Source organism: Nicotiana sylvestris, chromosome 10, assembly GCF_000393655.2.
Source record: "Nicotiana sylvestris chromosome 10, ASM39365v2, whole genome shotgun sequence".
In the NCBI taxonomy this organism is placed as follows: Eukaryota; Viridiplantae; Streptophyta; class Magnoliopsida; order Solanales; family Solanaceae; genus Nicotiana; species Nicotiana sylvestris.
The window spans coordinates 41,262,903-41,274,755 of record NC_091066.1 but is presented as its reverse complement, the minus strand read 5'-3'; the positions used below and the strand labels follow the sequence as shown (position 1 = coordinate 41,274,755).

Below are 11,853 nucleotides of genomic sequence, written 5' to 3'. Positions count from 1 at the left end.
TTAGGTAATCCTTTTAATTTGCCAACTTTGGAAAAATTCTGTGATTTGTGCGCCTATAAATTGTGGACCGTTATCACATACGATTTCCTTTGGTACCCCGAATCGGCATATGATGTTCCGCCAGATGAAATCTCTGACCTCTTTTTCTCGTACTTGTTTAAAAGCTCCTATTTCTACCCACTTAGTAAAATAGTCAATGAGCACTAATAAAAATCTTACCTTGCCTTTAGATTATGGTAGTGGACCTACGATATCCATCCCCCACTTTATAAAAGGCTATGGTGCAATGACCGGATGTAATAATTCAGCTGGTCGATGCATGTTGTTACCGTATCTTTGGCACTTGTCACATTTAGCCACAAAATGTTCTGCGTCTTCTTCCATTTTTGGCCAATAATAGCCGACTCTAATCATAGTTTTTACCAAAGATCTTCCTCCAGCATGATTTCCACAATGTCCCTCGTGTATTTCTCTCATCACGTACTCTGTTTGAGAAGGCCTGAGGCATCTTGCTAGAGGACCACCGAACATTTTTCGATAAAGATTGCCTTTCTTTAAACAGTAGCGAGCAGCTTTTGCGAAGTTCTTGAGCTTTTTTGTTATCTTCAGGTAAAATTCCATACTGCAAAAAATTGATAATGTCGTTCCTCCAATCCCAAGTTAGATTATTGTAATTTACCTCGTTTTTATCTTGATCAAGTACTGAATGAAACAAATGAATTACGGAAGCATTTTCTTCATTTGTTACTTCTACAGTAGATGCAAGATTAGCTAGAGCATTTGCTTCGGTATTTTCTTCCCTTGGTATTTGCATGACTTTCCAAGTTTGAAATTGCATGACCAAATCCCGTGCCTTTTCTAGGTATTGCTGCATCCTTGCCTCTCTGGCTATATAAGTCCCCTGCATCTGGTTAATCACAAGTTGTGAGTCGCTTTTTATTATTACCTGCTCTATTCCGAGCTCTCGTGCCAACTCTAAACCTGCAATCACAACTTCATATTCTGCCTCATTATTAGTGATTGGATGACACTTTATTGCTTGTCTTATGATTTCACCCGTAGGTGGTACCAGGACAATGCCCAGACCTGCTCCTTTTACATTTAATGAACCGTTAGTAAATAAGGTCCATGTACCTGGATTAGATCCGTTAAATATCTGCAGTTCTTTTTCTGCTTCTAACTGTATTCCTTGGCTAAAATCTGCCACAAAATCTGGTTAAACCTGTGACTTTATTGCAGTTCTAGGTTGATATGTAATGTCATATTCACTTAGTTCTATAGCCCACTTGGCTAATCTACCTGATAACTCTTGTTTATGCAATATATTACGTAAGGGGCAGACAGTTACCACGGAAATAGTATGACATTGGAAATAAGGTCTTAATTTCCTAAATGCCATAATCAAAGCTAATGCAAATTTCTCTAAATGAGAATATCGAGTCTCAGCATCGAGCAAATATTTGCTAACATAATAAATCGGTGATTGCTTACCTTGGTCTTCTCGAACTAATACGGCACTTACCGCCACTTCTGAAACTGCAAGGTATACAAGAAATTTCTCCCCATCTTTTGGTTTAGCTAGCAGTGGTGGATTTGACAGGTACGCCTTTAAATTTTTAAGCACTTGTTGACACTCTTCAGACCATTCAAATTGGTTTTGCTTCTTTAAAGCTGAAAAGAATTTGAAGCATTTTTCTGATGAGTTGGAAATAAACCTGCCCAAGGCTGCTATTCTGCCTATTAGCCTTTGTACTTCTTTTTTGCTCGTGAGTATATCCGGAATTTCTTCAATAACTTTAATTTGCGCAGGATTTACTTCAACTCCACAATTAGAAACAAGAAATCCCAAGAACTTACCAGATGAGACGCCAAATGCACATTTCTCAGGATTTAGCTTCATATTAAATTTGCAAAGAATCTGAAATGTTTCAGTCAGATGTTGAATGTGGTCTCCTATTTGTTTTGATTTAACCAACATATCATCTATATACACTTCCATGGTTTTGCCCAAGTGTTCTTGGAACACTTTTGTCACCAGCCTTTGATATGTGGCCCCAGCATTCTTTAAGCCGAATGGCATAACTTTGTAGCAGTAAGTCCCCCTATCTATGATGAAGGAAGTATTTTCTTCATCTAGAGGATCCATTTTGATATGATTATATCCTGAATAGGCATCTAAAAAACTTAACAATTCATGCCCTGCAGTAGCGTCAATTAGTTGATCTATGTGCGGTAATGAAACAGAATCTTTAGGGAAAGCTTTATTTAGATCAGTATAATCTACACAAACTCGCCACTTACCATTCTTTTTAGGTACTACCACAATATTAGCCAACCAATCTGGATACCTTACCTCGTGGATGGACCCAATTTTTAGAACTTTTTGCACCTCATCTTGAATCATCTGGTTCTTGAATACGCCTTGCTTCATTTTCTTTTGTTTAACATGTGGGTACGATAGATCTTCATTTAATTTGTGGATCATTACCTCCAGTGGTATACCTGTCATATCAGAATAGGACCAAGCACAACAATCTGCATTAGCCTTTAAAAATTTAATCAACTTACATTTCATTTCCGGGCTGAGGTTGGTTCCAATATAGACTTTTCTGTCGGGACAATGTATAAATAGCACCACAACCTCCAGTTCCTCGATCGTTGTTTTGATATTTTCATTTTCCTCCAGTTCCTGAATAGTATCGGGCCTCGAATCTACATTTGTTTGCCCATCTTTAGTTAAGGTTCGTGTCGGTGCATCCTCAACTGCATTCTGTGGTTGCTATTTTTGTCACTTTTTGCGTTTGAATCTGCCACGGAATTAATGCTCCGTGAAGCTTGTTGGTCACCACGGATTTGCCGTATCCCCATTGTGATGGAAATTTGAAAATTTGATGCAAGGTAGATGGAACAACGTCCATTTCGTGAGTCCATGGTCTGCCAAGAATCATATTGTAGGTCATATCCATTTATACCACCAAAAATTTTGTATCTTTGACCACTCCTTCTGCGAATGTGGAGTATTATCTCCCCTTTTATTACGACGCTCGAGTTGTCAAAACCATACAAGGTGTGTGCCTTGGGTATCAGCTTATCATCAGCTTGCATCTCGTTTACCACTCTTAACAGAATGATATTCACGGAACTACCTGGATAAATCAAAACTCATTTTACATTAGTGACATGTACGAGTAAAGATATTACTAGTGCATCATTATGCGGGATTAGCACGCCATCTGCATCTGCATCATCAAATGTAATACTATCTTCTTCTAGAACTTGTCGAACTCGCTTCCCATTTGTAACTGTTATTTTTGACACTTTCTTAGCTGCCGTGTATGTTACGCCATTGATCTCTTCTCCTCCATTTATGACATTAACCGTCTTTTTTGGTGAAGGAGGTTTTGGGGGCTCCTGCCTATTCTTCATATATGCTTGCTTTCCCTTTTCACTAAACAATTCGGTTAAATATCTTTGTTTTAATAAATGTTCAACTTCACCTTGCAGTAATCTACAATCCGTCGTTTTGCGACCATGATCGTTGTGAAACTCGCACAAAAAATCTGGATTTCGTCTGTTCGGGTTTGATCTCATTTCCTTTGGCCACCGTACCTTGTCTCCCATGCTCCTTAAAACAACCAGCAACTCGGATGTGCTAACATTAAAACTGTAACCGCCGATCTTTGCCTTCGAGCTTCTGTCATCATCTCGCGTCTCTCCTGTGTTTCGTTCTTTTCCGAACCTTGATGATGAACCTGACTCTCTATCTCGTGATCTATGATCATACCTCGGGTTTTCTTGTTTTGAACGTGAGTCTCTTCCTGCTGGTCCCATGTAAGACTCGTACCTATTTTTACTGGACCTTTTTTCAGTTTCTGCTCGTCTTGAACTTACCCTTTCCTCTTTTCGAGACTGAGTGATGGTATCCTCTTCTATCTGCAGCTTCGTGTTGTATCTGTTATAAACATCATTCCAAGTTGTTATCGAAAATTCTCGTAGACTTTCCTTGAGTCTCCTCGTGGCTTCTAAACTTTTTTCATTTAGATTACTGGCAAATGCCATAGCCGCACAATTATCAGGTACACGTGGAAACATTATCCTTTCTCGTTGGAATCTGTCTACGAATTCCCTAAGCAGCTCCGTATCTCCTTGTTTTATTGTGAAAATATCCTCCATTCTTTTTCAACTTTTTGAGCTCCCGAGTGTGCTTTGATAAATGAATCTGCAAGCTCAGCAAAAGAATCTATAGAATTTTCGGGTAAAAGAGAGTACCATGTTAATGCTCCCTTAGTGAGCGTTTCATCGTTTTTTTGACCAAATACTGATTCAATTTCTTGCTTGGTTAAGTCGTTGCCCTTTACACCAGTTGTGAATGCAGTTACGTGATCCCGTGGATCAGTTGTTCCATCATATTTAGGAATATTGGGCATCTTGAATTTCTTTGGAATTGGTAGAGAAGCATCACTTGGCTTCCAAGGTTGCTGTGAATATTTGTCCATATCTATTCCCTTGATCACAGGCGGCACTCCAAGTATTTGATCTATGCGGTTACTTTGCTCCTTGAGCTGATTCTGCAAAGTTAGTACTAAATTTAGTAAATCAGAATTAACTGGGTTACCTGGCTCTCCATCACGAGATTCGCTGGGAGCTCCGCCACTGCCTAAATTAACGAGTCCTGAGCGAGAATTTTCCAGGGTGTTGTTGTTTGGAGTTGGTGTTGGTGGTACAACCGGAAACTTGTTAGTAAAAGCCTGAAGAGCATTGCTGACCTGTTCAGCGATTAATTTTTTCAAAGCTTCATCGATAGCTTGATCATTTTAATTTGATTCAAATCTGTCAGGAGTCCCCTCTCGTGATTGTCGAGGAGAATGTTGTGGCGAAGGGGGTGGAGTTCTGTCACCTTATTGGTTCAGCTGATGTTGTGGATTTCCTTGGAGTGGTAAATTTTGTTGGTTATTATCGTTGACATTTGACATGATTGTTTTCGATAAAGAATAGATTTGGAAAGCAGAAGATTGTCAGATTCTCGGTAATGGAACCAATTTGTTTAACCAGAAAATAGGAATTTTGGTCAAAGCTAATTTTTAGAAGAACTCGGGTTATTGATAATCAAATATAAATAAGAAGAATTGACTTAGACGATAACTGAATAAGTAAAAAAAAAGCAAAGTAAATCAGTGTATTCCAATAATATTCTCCGTCCTTACAAATGTTATTTCTCTCCTTTTATAGCTATTTCTAAATAATACGTTTATTTCCTCTAATAATAGAGTCATTATGAGCAATTAATGGCATTAATGTAACGTTATAATTGGCAATTGTAACTGTCGTATGAAGATTCTATGACGTTTTCTATCATTGATGCTCATTAATTACAGATAATACGTATCTGTACTTTTTGCTATCTAGGTTCATCCCTCTGATGTCTCGTTGAATTATCAAGAGGTCTGAGTAACCGTTCCTTTCTGTTTTCTTGAATCTTTACCCGTGCCTGTTAAGATTCGTGCCTCTTCGACTATTCTTCGCTAACAATCGTTATGTTATTGATCCACGTGTCTTGACGTATCAGCACTTAATTAATATCAAATGTTAATTTGATTTTTCCCAATACATTGAGTTCTATCAAGAAAATTTAAATTATAACATATAGAGGCGCAAAATGAATTTTACTTTATATATATACATGGTAATTTTCAGTTGAAGGAGGTTCGTAAACCTGTTTCCGACCCCTAAACCCGCCCCTTTATACATAGATAGAATAGATGAGGGGGTCGGCTCATATATGGGCAAGTTAAAAAGTTAGATAAAAAGGAATAAAATATCTGTCGCGCCCAGATTATTTGATCATTAGTCTCTACTCATCTTTCTTTCTTGCTAGGGTGAGGGTGGGGGTGGATAGGAGATGAGAGAACAGGATAATTTATTACCATGAATATCTAGGATGAAGGCAAATTCTTTTCATTTCATTCATTTAAAATTTTGCATCAGATTTGCATTTAGTCGTCAAATATTGACTCGGGCAAAAAATGTTACAAACTCCACCAACACATTTGATACGGAGTAGCTGCTATATGTCTTGTCACGTGTGCTTACTGTGATGACCATTATATCGGACACATTTTGGAATAATTATTAAAATTATGTTCTTTTTTCTTCTTTTTTTCTAAGATATTTATCTACTAGTAGTATAATGTTACAGGTGAAATCCAACTCCTCTTTCACCAGAAAAAGGCGGCCTTAATTGATCGTGTACCTTCAATGAAATATTTAGAGATCACCTTCATTGACAGACGCAATCTCTTTCGGCAACTAACTTTTTTTTTCTTTCACTTTTTCATCTTCCAAATACGAATGATAAATTACGTACACTCATTAGCAATAATAACAAGACAGTTTTTGGCCATAGATTTTCGAAAAAAGAAAAATTTCATGGAAAAAGTTGGTGTACGTTAGGCAAGGCCGTCTCAACAAGATTAGGGGTCTAAAGTCAAATTTCAGAAAGAGACCCTAAGTAAGAATATTAAAGACAAATTTACAATGAAAAGGTATAAAATAAATGCAGAATAATAAAATCGGCTCAAGAATTTGATAAGTTGATATACAACAACATACCCAGTGCAAACCCACAAAGTGGGGTTTGAGAAGGTAAAGTGTATGCAGACCTTACCCTATCTTGGGAGGCAGAGAGGTTGTTTCTGAAAGACCACAGGCTCAAGAGAAAGCATGACAAAAAGAGGTCAGCTAAGGACAATCAATTGATGCAGTATGAAAATAAAAGTAACGAAAGCGAATAAGTCACGATAAAGTTATCTAAAAAGGAGCAGTAGTTATCACATATAAATAATCGAAGTACAAGAAACAAAAGATAGCAGCAGAAATCAAAGGGTAAGAAACTATATAGCAAGATAAATTGATATAATGATATAAATAAGTGTTGTATTGCTTCAATATAATGATTCTTTGTTGTAATGCTTTGAAAAAAACAACTTTTAAGCCGCGGTAACTGCTGATTGAGAGACTTTTCAAAATTGGGAATAAAAATAGTAAAAGAGAGAATGAAAAAGGTAAATATGTCAATAATAGTGTGGGCACATATTAATTGTTAGGATATAAATGACGCAAGAAAATAGCTACCCTACCCATGTAAGGAATAATTCACTAAAAATTATTCTATTCTCTAACTATTATTCTAATTATTACAACGATTCTCATGACATTAAAGTTATTGTACTTTCGTTTCAAAAATTATTTTAAATTAAAATGTACACGCATTTTTTGAATAATACATATACAATACATCTTTAAAAAAAAAAAAAATGGGGCCTCTAAAAAATTATAGCCCCAAGCAATTCTTTTACTGGTCTTATAATCGAGCCATCCATGACGTTTGCTAATGGCATGATTTAATTAGTCACCAAGAGAGGCTTTTTCCTTCCCCTATGCTTCACATAGGCCAATCTATTTTTGTAAGTATCGTAATGAAGTATTATAATTTAGAAAATTTTGAACTCAATAATTTAAGAGTAAATTTCACTTAACCCCTTTAAGAAAAAAAAGACAAAGAAGGAAAATGTTTGAAAGTTTCCGCTTGTAATAATTGAGGAAGTTCTCCTTATTTATTATTGAAAATTTTACCTCCTATACTAAAGGTATATACCCTATTTATTATAAACTAAAAATATTTTAAAATATTATTTTTTTATAGCTATCTTTTATATTTTATAGCAAAATAGGTATTTATGGTATATACTACGATTGAGACATGAAATATGCTATTTATGTTTTTTCCTCTCTTTCTTTCAATTAACACAAGATTATCTCTTAGATTTTTTCTTCTTTCTCTATCTCTTCCTTCTCACTTTCTTTCAATTAACACACAATTCTCTCTCAAAATCCCAATAAAATTTTTCTTCTTTCTCTCTCTTCCTTCTCTCTCCGTTCAAGCAGAATACCTGCTTAGTTTATACGCTAGATATTGCAATGGATTTGTACTGCTTAGTTTCTATGCCAGATATTTGCAATGGATTTATCTGCGGCTTTCTTCTACGCCGGATATTGCAATGGATTCCTATACACAGACACTGCAATATTTTTTACGATGGGGAAGATTTGAGGGTCGGGGTTTTTTGTTCGTATCCATTTTTAGTTTTAATACAATGTATGCAATATTTTGCTTGACCGAAAAATGTCATCTCCGACGAACTTTCTTCCTTTCTTTGCTATTTAGTCACATATAATGATACAGACACATTGTATTATGTGCAAATTCACTCAAATACATTATATATTGTATAAATACATTATTTTTTTCCTGTATTTATGTATTTCGAAGGTTTGTATTTTTTAATACAGCCGAATACACCTGTATTCATGCATGAATACATAATATAAACTTTGAAATACACTGAATACAAATATTAAAATAGAACATAATATAAACAATGGATACATTTAATTTTAAAATACAGTAAAATACACTGAAAATCATTTTAATTAATTGGATTGAAAATGAGGCATGTAAGAATTAATTTTGTTGAGTTATATTATGAGTGTATCACACTAATTGATATTATTTCCGTTATTAAACAGCTGGACATACCTATTTTAAGGTGATTTCACATGGTGCAAATATATTTGAATACATGCACGTACAGCTGGACTGCCCTGATTTTAGGCGCTTTTTTCTGTTGTATTCATAAATACAACAGCGCGAATACATGTGAATACACTTCAATAATAACAGAATAGTAGCTATAGGAATTAATTATGTATATGATAGCTATAGGAAGTTAATAGCTTGATAGGTTACAAGTACTCTGGTTATAAGTACTTTACTTTATGTTTGTGATGATCTAACAAACTTACTATACAGAACCAGATAAGGAACCTGTTACATATTTACAAGACCTCAAGTTCACAGGACTTCAGGTTGGGATTCAGCGTGGAATATGATTCAATTCCCAAGATAAGGAAAGAATTCAACGATGCAGATAGAAAGGCCATAGAGAAGAACTTTCGTGCTAAGAAAATTCTTGTGATGACCTTTTCAGCATTACCTCAATTTGCGTGCGTAGTCCGAGTGCGTAGTGTTACAACCCATATCCACATGTGTTAGTTCATGTCATATATTAGTTAACATAAATCCAAGAAGGAATTATCTTTGAGATGATAAGAAGTCAATCCTATTGGTCTTAAGTGATACAAGAGTGTATAAGGGTGATTAACCAGTATTAGAAGTTAAACGAATCAAGAATGTTGTAACTCGTATTTTCAGGTAATCTAGCGGTGCTTAATACACTCAAGAGGTCATTTATTAAGGTATTTTAATCATATAATATCCGTATCATAAGTCTTGAAGTCAAACGAGTTATGAAACAAAAGTCGACAAAAGTTGTCGCAACTTAGGTTCATAATTTTACTTAAACATTAGGTCAAATGTTTCTAATCTTTTCTCATAATTTACAAGGAATTACGGGGTGATCTACCCACCAAATTAAAGATCTATGAGTCTAGTTTCCAACGCATTAAACCGTTCATCGATACGATCTCGGAGTAGAGAGATATTCGCGTTTTCGCGAGACTGCGCCAAGCACCTCTCTATGGGGCCCACTAAGTCGGTTTAAGATATTTGGACCTATATAGGATGACTACAACCCGTTTTAAGTCATTTCTTTTCACTATTTTCAGACCTTAGAACCCTAGGAACATCCTCTCAAGGTTCTCTCAAGATTCAAGACCCAAAAAAAGGGCAAACAACACAAATCAAGTGTCGGAATTCCGTGGCGCTAGTAAGTCTCTTGTTCTTCTTGTTGTTGCTCATTTTTGTGTCGTTCCAGCCCATGTGGGAGGTTGTTTTAAAGGGTTTATGTTCTGTAAATACTCCCTCATGTTCTTAATATCAATCCTAGGTGATTTCAAGCCTTCTAAAGTGATTCTAGTGCCGAAAAACACTAATTGATCGCTAGTTTCGTTTTTTTGTTGTGTGGCAGCATTGGAGGGATATTTCATGGAAATTTAAGGTCAAATTGGAGTTGTTCTTTCTGTATAAAGGTAAGGAACCTCTTACTCTATATGTATTTAAGATTATCCAAGTTGCGGCTAAGCCATTGAAGCTAGAACTTGTGAGATATATATCGAAAGGTTTGGTAGTAATGTTATTGTTTTGTGGACTGTTTTGCGTTGTTGTTGGGCTGCGTATTTTACTACTATCTTGTGGAGTTTTGGAGGAGGAAGGGTGTGGGGAAACACCATATATATGTAGGGTTATGGGCTGATAGTTATTCGTAACATTTCCAGATTGTTTGACACGACTATGGTGGTCGTCGTATGTATGGAGTGATTAGGCTGTGTGTGGACTATATTGGGAGGCTCAATATGTTTATTATTGATGTTGTTTGGGCTGTTTGGTGACTATTTTGAATGGTGTGAGGTCATATATATAGGGGAGGTGCTGTCCGTTTCATCGTAAAATAGGTTGTGGTCGATACATAATAGTTATGACGCTTAAATGATAACGATAGTATTGTTTCTCTTATTGTAGACTAAGGAGTTTTGACAATTGCATAGCTTGAGATTGGGGAAGTATATACAAGGTATGTGAGGCTATCCCTTTCCTTCTTTTGCACGACTCCGATTGCACATAATGTAATGAACGATCTTCCAAGATACTCTACTCTTAGAAGCTAGCAGTACTTACATTGTTTTCCCTCTTATGGAACGATTGATGTTAATGTTGCTTCTCTTAGTCTTATGTTATCAATGTTGTTGGTACTTCCTGATTCTTATAAGGTTCATAGTGAAGAGTTAGTCCTAATAACGTGTACAGAGGATACCGACCTTACGTCACTCCGAAAGGTTTAGAATGTGATTCCATGAGTCGAGCATGCATTATATATATGTATCTATTTTACTCTACCGAGCCACGCTATAGTTGGCCGGGTACGACACCTATTGTGCAACCACTGATCAGTTGGGTTTTACCGAGCTCCACGTGGCCGGGTACGATTCTACCGAGCCTATTATGGCCGGGTACGATATGATGATGATGATGCCCACAGAGGCGAATGCTTTAAAGGTTTATGTATTTATACATATGTATCATGCATTTCATGTAAGTAGCCCTCAGAGGTACTAAGATGTTACAGGTTGTATATTCTCTATCCTTGCTTACATTACTGATCGTATTTATGGTTCCTTGCCTTACATACTCAGTACTTTATTCGTACTGACGTCCTTTTATTTGTGGACGCTGCATGTCGTGCTGCAGGTCCTGATAGACAGACAGGTGCAGCTCCCCCACCACAGTAGACTGTCCAGTTCAGCGGTGATTGGCGAGATCCCTTCTCCGGACTTGCCTTGGTCTTGGTATGCAATTTTTGTTATAGACATTATGGGTATGTCGGGGCCCTGTTCCGGCTATGTTGCAACACTTATGTTCTTTTAGAGGCTCATAGACAGGTGTCGGCTCATGTATAGTTTGGTATGCCTTGTAGGCTAGTTTTTGTTGTATAGTCTTTCATAGTAGCGTGGTAGCTCATACCTTATATGTAGTTTCTTGATTGTCTGGTCATCCCCTGCTATGTATATTCATGCCATCATATTTTATTGCTGGTTGTCCATGATCTAGGTCTACCATTTATATTGATCTCTTTAGCCTTAAAAGATAATAATGAAGGTTAGATGAAATGTACGTTGGTGCTCGGCAAGTGTGGTCGGGTGCTAGTCATGGCCCTTCAGTTTGGGTCGTGACAAACTTGGTATCAGAGCAAGTCTGTCCTAGGGGTTGTCTATGAGCCGTGTCTAGTAGAGTCTTGATTATGGATGTGTAGCGCGCCACATTTATAATCAGGAGGCTAC

General features: G+C 36.6%; 1 protein-coding gene across 1 annotated transcript; it reads right to left on the bottom strand.

Annotated features, from left to right (window-relative positions):
* Positions 1-3,162: 3,162 nt before the first annotated feature.
* LOC138879233 (uncharacterized) lies at positions 3,163-4,092 on the bottom strand. Its single transcript, XM_070158832.1, has one exon. The coding sequence runs from the start codon at positions 4,090-4,092 to the stop codon at positions 3,163-3,165; it is 930 nt and encodes a 309-aa protein (XP_070014933.1).
* Positions 4,093-11,853: the final 7,761 nt, after the last annotated feature.

Excerpts from the sequence above, each read along its gene's own strand:
- LOC138879233 (XM_070158832.1), bottom strand. The coding sequence starts at position 4,092 with ATGTTTCCACGTGTACCTGATAATTGTGCGGCTATGGCATTTGCCAGT.